At 44.1% G+C, this 13,619-nt stretch overlaps 1 protein-coding gene across 4 annotated transcripts in view; it reads right to left on the bottom strand.

Moving 5' to 3' along the window:
- Positions 1–13,619, bottom strand: part of upf1 (UPF1 RNA helicase and ATPase) — a 99,816-nt gene that overhangs the window by 67,501 nt on the left and 18,696 nt on the right. For all 4 annotated transcript variants that reach the window (XM_068015957.1, XM_068015958.1, XM_068015959.1 and 1 more), the window contains exons 2-4: positions 7,210–7,352; positions 5,468–5,557; positions 302–469 (exon numbers count right to left, since the gene is read on the bottom strand). In XM_068015957.1, coding sequence (XP_067872058.1) covers positions 302–469; positions 5,468–5,557; positions 7,210–7,352 — 401 coding nt within the window. The remainder of the gene's footprint in view (positions 1–301; positions 470–5,467; positions 5,558–7,209; positions 7,353–13,619) is intronic.

Here is a 13,619-nt window from a genome sequence, read left to right as displayed (position 1 = left end):
TAGGTATAACGTTAGCTATCTGCCAGTCCTCTGACACTACACCTTTTTCTAATGAATTAAATGTGTTAATAGTGCCTCTACAGCTCTTCTCTAGATTATTTTGAAATGTGTGGATGCAATTCATTCGGACTAGGAGTTTTATCCTCAGTGATTAGTTTATTTTTATTTAAAATAGTTATATAATCTATGTCATCTGCTGATGTCATGCTCTCCTGGATCTTTCCCAGTCTCTGTGGTTCAGCCTCACCAACTGACTCATTAGCTGTTTAATCTTTTGCAGCTTCAGACAGAGCTCACCCACCTGCACAGCAGCACCACCACAGAGTCAGCCTTGGCAGGGATGAAACCCAAAAGGAATACATTCCTGCAGCCACAGTTGTAACACTCCAGGACAGTCTCTCCCAGCGGCCCATCTTTGTGCAGAGTCACTTCCTTGCACTTTGCCCTCACCAGGTGGTTTACAATATGGCTGCAAGATCAAAACAAGGTTACAGTGAAACCAAAGGACATTTACACAACCTCACTCAGTAGGTGAGCTCTAACCCAGCTGACCAAGTGAATGTTTAACATCACCAAGAAGAGACGGATACTGAGGCTCCACTTGAACAGCAAAGGAAATCAACTTGAACTCACATAGTGCCTTTAATGCGTTCAGGTCACCCCAGGGGACTTCACAGCTATCAAATATTTGTGAAGTGTAACCACTTATGTGGCAAATAGAGGAGCCAATCTACAAACAGCAAGGTTTCAATGAGATAAATAATCAGTTAAACTGTTTTTGCTTGTTGATTGAGGGATAAATATTGTCCAAGACACCAGGGAAAGGTCCTGCTCATTTTTGAATAGTGCCATGGGATTATTTACATCCATCTGAACAGGCAGACAGGGCTCGACTTACCATCTCTTTCAAGTGACAGAACCTCAGAGTGCAACATCCCCTCAGTACTGCACACTGACAAGAAAATATGTTTTCAAGTATACTTCATCACTAACATTTAAAAAGATGCACTAGAGCCTTGTTATAAAAACTTGTTGGGAACAAATGGGTTTAGTATAAAGGGGGGGGGGGTTCAGTGAATTGCTCATGTTTAGCAGCATCACACAGCAGTAACTCTGCAGCTCCAGGATGAAAGAACGGAATAAAGTTAACAATCTCTCAATTTATTATTTCACTGCATTTGCGAGGAAGTTTCCATTGTAATCAGTGAATAAAGTTAATCCTTTCCTTAATATTTAATTTTCCTCTGGCCAGTGCTGCAACAGCTGATCCGGTAGTTCACTCTGCCCTCAGCAACTGACACAAAATCAGTAACCTTCCAGCACTTTTAGTAGCACAGCATATAACGATTAATGTTTAGTGCCAGAATCTTCATTTCATGGCAGGTGAACTGGCAGATTCAAGTGTCAGCTGTGGCTCAGCTGGTAGCACTCTTGCCTCTGAGTCACAAGATTGTAGGTTCAAGTCTCATTCCAGGACTTCAGCATAAAAATCAAGGTTGACACTCTGCAGCACAGAGGGAGTGCCATCTTTCAATGAGACATTAAACCATGGCCCCGTCTGCCCTCTCAGGTGGAGATAAAAAATCTTATGGCACTATTTTGAAGAGCAGGGGAGTTATTCCTGGTGTCCTGGCCAATATTTTTACCCAATCACAAAAACAGATAATCTAGTCATTATCACATTGCTGTTTGTGGGAGCTTGCTGTGCACAAATTGGCTGCTGTGTTTATTACATTACAACAATTAACTACACTTTAAAAAGTATTTCATTGGCTGTGAGGCACTTTGTATGAAAGAGACAAAGACTTCTCAATGACAATGCAATATTAAGTAAAAAATAAACTGTTTTCACAGTTCAGAAACGGTCAAATTAAATGTGGTGTCAAGTTAACTTTATTCAGTGCAATTGGATAGAAAAAGCAGGGGCACCAAAAGAAACAGGACCTTAACAGAGACTTGGTTGAGGGAAGGACAGGATTGGCAGCTAAATGCTCCGGGATTTAGAAGCTTCTGGCGGGATAGAGGGGGATGTAAAAGGGGTGAGTTAAGGAGAATATCACAGCTGTACTGCGGGAGGACACCTCGGAGGGGTCATGCAGCGAGGAAATATGGGTGGAGCTCAGGAATAGGAAGGGTGCAGTCACGATGTTGGGGGTTTACTACAGGCCTCCCAACAGCCAGCGGGAGGTAGAGGAGCAGATATGTAGACAGATTTTGGATAGATGTAAAGGTAACAGGGTTGTAGTGGTAGATGATTTTAACTTCCCCTATATTGACTGGGACTCACTTAGTGCTAGGGGCTTGGATGGGGCAGAATTTGTAAGGAGCATCCAAGAGGGCTTCTTGAAACAATATGTAGATAGTCCAACTAGGGAAGGGGCTGTACTGGACCTGGTATTGGGGAATGAGCCCGGCCAGGTGGTCGAAGTTTCAGTAGGGGAGCATTTTGGGAACAGAGACGATAATTCCGTAAGTTTTAAGGTACTTGTGGATAAGGATAAGAGTAGTCCTCAGGTGAAGGTGCTAAATTGGGGAAAGGCTAATTATAACGATATTAGGCAGGAACTGAAGAATTTAGATTGGGGGCGGCTGTTTGAGGGTAAATCAACATCTGACATGTGGGAGTCTTTCAAACGTCAGTGGATTAGAGTCCAGGACCGGCATGTTCCTGTGAGGAGGAAGGATAGGTTTGGCAAGTTTTGGGAACCTTGGAGAACGAGGGATATTGTAAGCCTACTTAAAAAGAAAAAGGAAGCATTCTTAAGGGCTAGAAGGCTGGGAACGGATGAAGCCCTTGAGGAATATAAAGACAGTAGGAAGGAACTTAAGCAAGGAGTCAGGAGGGCTAAAAGGGGTCATGAAAAGTCATTGGCAAACAGGATTAAGGAGAATCCCAAGGCTTTTTATATGTATATAAAGAGCAAGAGGGTAACCAGGGCAAGGGTTGGCCCATTCAAGGACAGAGGAGGGAATCTGTGTGTGGAGCCAGAGGAAATGGGCGAGGTACTAATTGAGTACTTTGCATCAGTATTCACCAAAGAGAAGGACTTGGTGGATGATGAGTCTAGGGAAGGGAGTGTAGATAATCTGGGTCATGTCGTTGTCAAAAAGGAGGTGGTGTTGGATGTCTTACAAAGCATTAAGGTAAATAAGTCTCCAGGGCCTGATGGGATCTATCCCAGAATACTGAGGGAGGCAAGGGAAGAAATTGCTGGGGGCATGACAGAAATCTTTGTATCCTCATTGGCTACAGGTGAGGTCCCTGAGGACTGGAGAATAGCCAATGTTGTTCCTTTGTTTAAGGGTAGCAAGGATAATCCAGGAAATTATAGGCCGGTGAGCCTTACGTCAGTGGTAGGGAAATTAGAGAGGATTCTTCGGGACAGGATTTACTCCCATTTGGAGACAAATGAACTTAATAGCGAGAGGCAGCATGGTTTTGTGAAGGGGAGGTCGTGTCTCACTAACTTGATTGAGTTTTTTTGAGGAAGTGACGAAGATTGATGAAGGAAGGGCAGTGGATGTTGTATATATGGACTTCTGTAAAGCCTTTGACAAGGTCCCTCATGGCAGACTGGTACAAAAGGTGAAGTCACACAGGATCAGAGGTGAGCTGGCAAGTTGGATACAGAACTGGCTCGGTCATAGAAGACAGAGGGTAGCAGTGGAAGGGTGCTTTTTTGAATGGAGGGATGTGACTAGTGGTGTTCCGCAGGGATCAGTGCTGGGACCTTTGCTCTTTGTCGTATATATAAATGATTGAGGAAAATGTAACTGGTCTGATTAGTAAGTTTGCGGACGACACAAAGGTTGGTGGAGTCGCGGATAGTGATGAGGATTGTCAGAGGATATAGCAGGATATAGATCGGTTGGAGACTTGAGTGGAGAAATGGCAGATGGAGTTTAATCCAGATAAATGTGAGGTAACGCATTTTGGAAGATCTAATACAGGTGGGAAGTATACAGTAAATGGCAGAACCCTTAGGAGTATTGACAGGCAGAGAAGATCTGGGCGTACAGGTCCACAGGTCACTGAAAGTGGCAACACATGCGGATAAGGTAGTCAAGAAGGCATACGGCATGCTTGCCTTCATCGGTCGGGGTACAGAGTATAAAAATTGGCAAGTCATGCTGCAGCTGTACAGAACATTAGTTAGGCCACACTTGGAATATTGTGTGCAATTCTGGTTGCCACACTACCAGCAGGACGTGGAGGCTTTGGAGAGGGTACAGACGAGGTTTACCAGGATGTTGCCTGGTCTGGAGGGCAATAGCTGTGAGGAGAGGCTGGATAAACTCAGATTGTTTTCACTGGAACGACGGAGCTGGAGGGGCGACATGATAGAGGTTTACAAAGTTATGAGTGGCATGGACAAAGTGGATAGTCAGAAGCTTTTTCCCAAGGTGGAAGAGTCAGTTACTAGGGGACATAGGTTTAAGGTGCGAGGGGCAAAGTTTAGAGGGGATGTGCGAGGCAGGTTTTTCTTTACACAGAGGGTGGTGAGTGCCTGGAACTTGCTGCCGGGGGAGGTGATGGAAGCAGGTACGATAGCGACGTTTAAGAGGTATCTTGACAAATACATGAATAGGATGGGAATAGAGGGATATGGTCCCCGGAAGTGCAGAAGGTTTTAGTTCAGACAGGCATCAAGATCGGCGCAGGCTTGGAGGGCCGAATGGCCTGTTCCTGTGCTGTACTGTTCTTTGTTCTTTAAAATCTGTTAAAACTCAACATGCATTAAATGCACAACATTGTACAGAGTGGAGTTTTTACAGTGAGGCTACAGTGTAATAAGATAAATCACCGTCAATACTTAATATGCCTGTGAATAAAAGCTCACTGTTCGTAGCAGTGGGGCGGGATTACTAAGTCTAAGAGAACTGAATTTACGATCAATTTAAGATGAAGTATTGTAGATAAATAGTTTGTCACACCTCATGACATCCCAAAGTGCTTCGGCTTTTCTACTATTTCTATTATCAATTCTACTTTTTCAGTTACTATTACGTAGGATTAGTATAAATGGGTGGTTAATGGTCGGCACAGACGCGGTGGGCCGAAGAGCCTGATTCAGTGCTGTATCTCTAAATCTAAAAGAAAAATTACAGCAGCCAATCTTCCCAATAAATGAAGCAGCCATTTAATCTGCTTTCAGTGGTTTTGGTCGAGGGAGGAGTGTTGCCCAGCACACTGGGAATTCCCCATTCCTCTTCAAATAACGGCATGGGATCTTTTATGTCCATCTGAATAGGCAGGTGGGGCTTCAGTCTAAAATCTCACCTCTAACAATGCAGAACTCCCCCAGTTCTGTACTGGAGTGCTAGCCTAAATTATAGGCTCAAGCACAGGAATGGGGCCTGATCCTACAATCTTCTGATTCAGTCAAGGGTGCGACCAACTGAGCCAAGCTAACACTAAAAAATTCTCAGAGGCTATTATTTGCTCATCACGAGACCCCTCACTCACCTGCCAGAGGTGTTTCCACGACCATTACAGAACCATTTCTTGCTGGTGTTGCAGTAAACAACACAGGCCGGATCATGAATTCCACAGTAGCTACAAACAGAACAGAATGAGTGCTTTCACTAATAGGTCCAGAATTTTATTGGCTTGCATTTTGATGGAAAAAATCAGATTTTGGAACAATACTTTTTTAATAAAAAGGAAATGGAGAGGACCAGGAGCAGATGCTCATTTCTTAAATTCAGCAGCAGCCAGCCAGAAAAACATCCATTAGATTTGTCGCTCAAGCAGCTTTTTCCAACCAAGGGACTAGATGTAACAGGACGAACTTCAGATTAAAAAAATCAACCTGGGGTTAACAGAGGCTTCAAGTGCAGGATAACAAATGAGGTCCAATACCATAATCCATATGTAACTAGGGGAAATAAATCTACACCTAGCATCAAAAGATTGCAACAGCTGAGTGCAAAGTTGCTATCATTAGTGTAACCAAATTAGACGATGCAAGGGGTTCAGAGTGCAATTACTGGCTATTCACTGAATGTACCCACTCAATGTAAACCTGTTATCAGGATATTCACTCGCCATGTGAGGCCAGAGCATCCAGTCATGTCACATCACATATGGAGATATATTCTATTAGAAGCCCACACTGGTTACTTTGACCTCATGTACTTCTGATGAAGGTACACTGCGTACTAAGGTGCTAGTTTGCGAACACTGCAACAGGAAATTGATGCATGGAGTTGGGCAACGACATGACAAATTAGGGCAGTAACCTTTTGCCTACTCCAAAACCAGGGAGCAAACACAAGAGGAACAGGATAAGAATGGGTTTGTGACTTTGGTTCAGGGATTTGCTCTGCTGAAAATCCTTCAAAAACCATGAAAGCTTGACTATTAACACCCCAATCCAATTAAAAACAGAAATTAACATTCTTTTGTAATAGAAGTCAGATATTTGGCATTCATTTCTCATTTTAATTTCTAGATGAACTACCCAAAAGCCGTTACGTAGGCTCTAAACTACAAAAACGGGCACAAATAACTGATGCAATTCTCATTAGGTTTGATCAGGAGCAGACACTATTCAGGTGTCTAAAAAGACCCAGGAAGGATACTGTCGGTGATCAGACTGTTTAACAAGCTGCGATCAGAAGCACAGAATGAACAAGTCTCAAACAAGATTACAATTTACAAAAGAAATTCTTACTCCCCAGGGTACAGTTACAGGGAACTAACTCCTGAAATTTATGCTAATTTCTTAAAGAGAGCAAGGCGAATATCTAGGAATTGGTTTGGATATTCCAAGGATAGATTCTAGCTAGATTTGATTTGCTGTGTAACACTAACTCCTGTACTGCTAGAATCATGAAAATGTAATTTGTAGAATTCACTAGTTGGAGTAGAACCACATGAATCTTAAAACTGGATTAACAGTCTAGAGTTTAACAATTGTTTTGATGGATTCAGAGATTTTAATTCTGGTTAGGCACAGTCTCTAATAAATTGGACAGGGTCTCCAAAGGATTAGTCAGGAGACAAAAAGGCTGTTTCTCCTTCCACAGTTTATGTTCTTAAAGCCAAGATGATCAGTGCAACCTGCTCACTGACGTAATGTATGTTTTACTGAGTTATGAAAGAGGAAAAAAAACTGAACAGATTAATTCTGTGACACTTAGCTCACCTCCTATTTCTTCCAACTTAACTTTTGCAGGATTAAACAGAAAATCAGACTGTGGTACCTGCAGGCATGCAAAGGAAGGTCCTTGGTGTAGTACGTATCCTCTTCATCCTCCTCAAAGTTTAGTTCCGGTAATAACTGGCTTGCTTTGGCAACTGCATCGTCAACTGCTCCATTCTGGAGAACTCCATCTGGTCCATTCACCTGCGTGAAGATGAAGAATCACCATCCATACACAGAGAAGGGTGAATGAAGCAATTACCTTCCACCATATAGACCATTAGGCTTCCGTTCACAATAATCCAGATGCATTTTGGGAGGACTAACAAAGCAAGGGAATATACAATGGATGGTAGGATCCTAGGAAGTACAGAGGGTCAGAGGGACCTTGGTGTACTTGTCCATAGATCACTGAAGGCAGCAGCACAGGTAGATAAGGTGGTTAGGAAGGCATATGGGATACTTTCCTTTAGCAGCCGAGGCACAGAATATAAGAGCAGGGAGGTTATGATGGAGCTGTATAAAACGCTAGTTAGGCCACAGCTGGAGTACTGTGTACAGTTCTGGGCACCACACTATAGGAAGGATGTGATTGCACTGAAGAGGGTGCAGAGGAGATTCACCAGGATGTTGCCTGGGCTGGAGCATTTCAGCTGTGAAGAGACACTGAAATGTCTAGGGTTGTTTCCCTTAGAACAGAGAAGGCTGAGGGGGACATGATTGAGGTATACAAAGTTATGAGGGGCATTGATGGGTTAGATAGGAAGAAACTTTTTCCCTTAGCAGAGGGGTTAATACCCAGAGGGCATGGATTTAAGCTAAGGGGCAGGAGGTTTAGAGGGGATTTGAGGAAAACTTTTTTCACCCAGAGGGTGGTTGGAATCTGGAATGCACTACCTGAAGAGGTGGTAGAGGCAGGAACCCTCACAACATTTTAGTATTTAGATGAGCACTTGAAATGCCACAGCATACAAGGCTACAGGCCAAGTGCCAAAAGGGATTATAATAGTTAGGTTCTTGATAGCTGGCACACACACGATGGGCCGAAGGGCCTGTTTCTGTGCTGTATAACTCTATGACTCTATCATATCCAATAGCAATAAAGGAGAAAGGGATTTGCTCCCATTTTCTGTGCAATGAGAGAGTCTGGTTTATGCTGTAGTCCCTTCCTTAAATAACAGAAGCACACATCTGTGGTACAATAGTGAACCTCATCATTGTGTTGTGGAATGTGGGACTGCTTTCACTATTCCACCTTCTTGGTTATGTTAGAGAAATGCAGAAGGTGGGAAGCATTTCCAGTGGAAAGGTGGCACCCCAGGCAGCCTCTACACACGTACACTCATTCAAGAACAGCAGTGGTCACTGCTAATATAGTGCACTATGAACAACTGGTAGAAATGTATCAGAGTGCAAGTGAAAATGATAGCACCCAGGGATTGTGCTCCCCAACTAGAACATGTCAGTGTTTAATCCTGGCTGCCTCTTTTTCATCACCTCAATAAGACTGACAAGAGCCCAGAGAGCATGTTAAATACCCATTAGAGCACAGTCTAGGAATTTCTAAGTCAGCAACTGGAAGGATCGTTACTATTTCATCAGAAATTTTGCTACAGCTGTGCACAAGCACTTTTCACATCAGAACATAGGTCCTTTCCAACTATATATACAAGAGTGTGTGCAACTGGGTCCCAGAAAATTTCAAAATAGCAAGGGTCATAGATCTCAAAGTTCAGTTAATTCAAACCCAAAAAGATTAAAAGGAATGAAAATATCAAACATTCTAAAAGCTCAAAACCTTGAGGTATTCCTGAAATCACAATACATGCTGTGTAAATACATTTAACCATCTGTTTTTCACTAAACACCTTTAAATGGATCTGCCTCTCATTATCAGACTGCATAGCTGCTGTGCCAATTAGAGATACAATTGAACACTGACTGAAAACTTTCACAGCATTACATTTACTCTCCTCAAATGCAGCTAATACTACTACTTTCCTACGATGGGAAAAGCTTGGATGGGGTGTCTAAGTAGTCCATCAAATGGATAGCCGAATGAGATACTGAGTAGAGAAATGAGGTGCCTCCTGCAACAGATCTTAGGCAGGTGATGTGTTCCATGCTCTGAGACTCATGGCCACAATTGCACTTTTCAAGTAATAAACCACACTCAGTAATTTATGACAGGGATCGATGCAATATCTATATAACTGTAAATGAATCGAGACTCAGCTCTGCAAATTAATCAGACATAATTAAAAATGTTCCTCAGTCTGTGATGAGAATAATTGCGCCGATTTCTCTCTGCTGGCTCCACAGTGCAGCAAGTCCCTGAAAGACCAGTGAGTAGTTAAGAGACTTCCCTCTTTAGCCAGCTCTGCTATTCATGCAGTGTTGTGGCAACAACCAGTTGCTAATGTACAAGATATTCAACTTGTAATTAACGATTCAATCAATGATCGGTGGCTTGAGAATTCTGCACCTTTTTGCAGTCAATGTGGGGCGTCTTAATCTATCTTCAGGTTAACACATCAGCAACAAAAGATCAATGTGGATTACACCTGTTCCTGCTAGTCAATGGGTTATCAAGTGTGAATTTAGTGAAGATGCAGGGCTGTCCCTATTACCTGTGAAACAGGAGCAAACTGCAGGTGAAAGACAGTTTTGTTTTTATTTCAAGTGTTTATTTTAAATGACAAACATCAAGACATTCCCCATCAGCCAACAAAATAAGTGCCAGCATTACTTCCCTATCACATGATTTGATCACAGCGAACGAAGGGCCTATACAAAGTGGATAGGAAGAACGTATGCCTCTTAGCAGAGAGGTCAATAATCATGGATATGGGGTGTTGAAGTAAAGTTTTCATTCGGAGGGTGGCGGGGGTCTGGAACTTTCAGCCTGAAAGGGTAGTACAGGCAGAAACCTTCACATTTAAAAAAAATTTGCATGTGCACTTGAAGTGCTGTAGCCCTCAGGGATACAGACCAGGAACTGGCAAGCCGAATTAGGCTCGATAGCTTTTTTTCAGCCGACACAGGCACAATGGGTCGAATGGCCTCCTTCTGTGCTGTAAATTTTTCTATGTTTGTATATGATACATTGCTTGACATTCCTAGCACACTTCAAGGAGGCAACACCAGTCCACGTAAAGTTCACTGAAGGTTTAGGCTTTATGTGTTTCATGGAATGTGGGCACCGCTGGCAAAGCCAGCATTTTGTTGCCCTAGAGAAAGTGGTGGAAAGCTGCCTTCTTGAAACACTGCAGTCCATCTGGTGCAGGTAAACCCACAGTGCTGTTAGGGAGGGAGTTCCAGGATTTTGACCCAGTGACAGCAAAGGAACAGCAATATAGTTCCAAGTCAGGATGGTGTAGGTCTTGGTGGGGAACTTGCAGGTGATTGTTCCCAGGTATCTGCTATCCTTGCCTTTCTAGTCGGAAGAGGTCACGGGTTTTGAAGGTGCCATCAAAGGAGCCTTGGAGAGTTGCTGCAATGCAGCTTGTATACAGTACACACTGCTGCCAATGTGCATCGGTGGTGGATGGGGTGTCGATCAAGCAGGCAGCTTTGTACTGGATGGTGTTCAGCTTCCTGAGTGTTGCTGCAGCCTCACTCATCCAGACAAGTGGAGAGTATTCCATCACACTCCTGACTTGTGCCTTGTAGATGGTGGACAGTTTTGGGAAGTCAGAAGGTGAGTTACTCGCTGCAGGATTCCCAGCCTCTGACCTGCTCTTGCAGCCACAGTCCTTAGGTGGCTGCTCCAGTACAGTTTCTGGTCAATGGTAACCCCCAGGGAGCTGATAGTGGGGGATTCAGCGATGGTAATGCCACTGAATGTCAAGGAAGGTGATTAAATTCTCTCTTGCTGGAGATGGTTATTGCCTGGCACTTGTGTGGCATGAATGTTACTTGCCACTTATGAACCCAAGCCTGAATTTGTCCAGGTCTTGCTGCACATTGACATGGACTGCTTCAGTATGAGTTGCGGATGGTACTGAGCATCGTCCGTGCTAACATCCCTGCTTCTGACCTTATGATTGAAGGAGGTTATTGATGAAGCAGCTGAAGATGGTTCGGCCTAGGATACGAACCTGAGGAACTCCTGCAACACTGTCCTGGGGCGGAGATGATTGGCCTCCAACAACCCCAACAATCTTCCTTTATGCTAGGTATAACTCCAACCAGTGGAGAGTTTTGTCTGATTCCTATGGACTTCAATTTGGCTCGGGCTTCTTGATATCACACTTGGTCAAATGCTGCCTTGATGTCAAGGGCAATCACTCTCACCTCAAGTTCAGTTATTTTGTCCATGTTTGGACCAAGGCTGTAATGAGGTTAGGAGCCGTGGCCCTGGCAGAATGGTAACTGAGCAGTGAGTGGGTTGTTGCTGTTTAAGTGGTGCTTGATAGCACTGTCAATGACACTTTCCATCACTTTGCTGATGATCAAGACAGAGAGGCAGTAGTTGGCTGGATTGGATTTGTCCTTTTTGTGGAAAGGGCATACCTGGGCAATTTTCCACAGTCATGGGTAGATGCCAGCGTTGTAGCTGTACTGGAGGCACAGCTAGTCCTGCAGCTAGGATGTTGTCAGGACCCACAGCTTTTGCAGTATCTAGCGCCTTCAACCATTTCTTGACATCACGTGGAGTGAATCAAATTGGCTGAAGACTGACATCCGTGATGCTGAGGACCTCAGGAGGCATCTTTGGTTGAAAATCATCACAAATGCTTCAGCCTTTTCTTTTGCACTGACGTGCTGAGCTCCTCCATCATTGAGGATGGGGATATTTATGGTGCCTGCTCCTCCAGTTAGCTGTTTAATTGTCCACCACCATTCACGCTTGGATGTGGTAGAATTGCAGAGCTTTGATCTGATCTGTTGATTGTAGGATGACTTAGCTCTGACTACTGCATGCTGCTTCTGCTGTTTGGCATGCATGTAGTTCAGTGTTGAAGCTTCACCAGGTTGACACCTCATGTTTAGGTATGTCTGGTGCTGTTCCTGGCATGCTCTCTGGCCCTTTTTATTGAACCAGGGTTGATCCCTTGGCTTGATGGTAATGGTAGAGAGAGGGATATGCTTGGTCATGAGGTTACAGATTGTGGTTGAATACAATTCTGTTGCTGCTGATGATCCACAGTGCCTCATGGATGCCCAGTTTTGAGTTGCTAGATTTGTTCTGAATCTATCCCATGCAGCACGGTGGTAGCGCCACACATGATGAATGGTATCCTCAATGTGAAGACGAGACTTCGTTTTCACAAGGATTGTGCGCTGTTCACTCCTACCAATACTGTCATGGACAGATGCACCTGCAACAGTTAGATTGGTGAGGAACAGGTCTAGTAGGTTTTTCTCTGTTGATTTCCTCACCACCTGCCACAGACCCAGTCTGGCAGATATGTCCTTCAGGATTCTGCCTGCTTGGACAGGAGCGGTGCTCCGAGCCACTCTTGATGTCCTCTGGGAAGGGTACTTCACTGTCCATCATGTACCTTTGCCACCCTCAGTGCTGCTTCCAGTTGGTATTCAACACGGGGAAGTACTGATTCATCAGCTGAGGGAGGGCAGTTGGTGGTAATCAGCAGGAGGTTTCCTTGTCCATGTTTGACCTGATGCCATGAGACTTCATGGGGTGCAGAACGAATGTTCAGGACTCCCAGGGCAACCCTTGCGACTGTATACCACTGTGCCACCATATCTGGTGAGTCTGTCCTGCCAGTGGGACAGGACATACCGAGGAATGGTGATGGCGGTGTCTGGGACATTGGATTAAGATATATTTACATGAGTACGACTATGTCGAGAGGCTACCACCTGCACCCCTGCCTGATCATTACCTATGAACAGGTCAACCCCATCCACAGGCAAACTAGGGACAATCCCTATGGTTACCAGTCCTGAAACTAGGTCACATTCCAGGTGCACCCGGTGTACAGGTACAGGCATACACTGCCGTCCAATACCATTCACCACCATTCTGGTTTTCATCGCACTCTCTGGGAGAAAGGTCAGGCCTTTTCCCAGTAAAGGGGATCTAGTCACCCCTGTGTCCCTGAGGATTACTACACGCTTGCTTGCCTCACTCAAGGGATATGGGGTTACTTTCCCTTCAAATACAAAACCCTGATAACCTTCAAGAATCATATTACAGATGCACTAGTAACACAGCACCTTAATCAAAATATGACAATGGCACATTTGCTTTTACCACACAGGAATCTAATACACTTTTGTCATCAAATTAGTCACCTGGTGGTAGGACATCCACCACTGAAGTCAAAAATTTAAGATAATTTTATTAATGTATGTGTGCTTTACAGCTTACAAGTGGTGCACATACATCATTTATTTCAGCCACTGCACGGAATCCTCCAGACAGCGTAGCTCTGATGCTGCTGCCAGTTTGTATTTCTTTCACACTTCATATTCCACTTATGAAATCACTGAATGGTTGTG

The sequence above is a fragment of the Heterodontus francisci genome, chromosome 36 (genome assembly GCF_036365525.1).
Source record: "Heterodontus francisci isolate sHetFra1 chromosome 36, sHetFra1.hap1, whole genome shotgun sequence".
Classification (NCBI taxonomy): domain Eukaryota; kingdom Metazoa; phylum Chordata; class Chondrichthyes; order Heterodontiformes; family Heterodontidae; genus Heterodontus; species Heterodontus francisci.
This window is presented reverse-complemented; position numbering and strand designations above follow the sequence as displayed.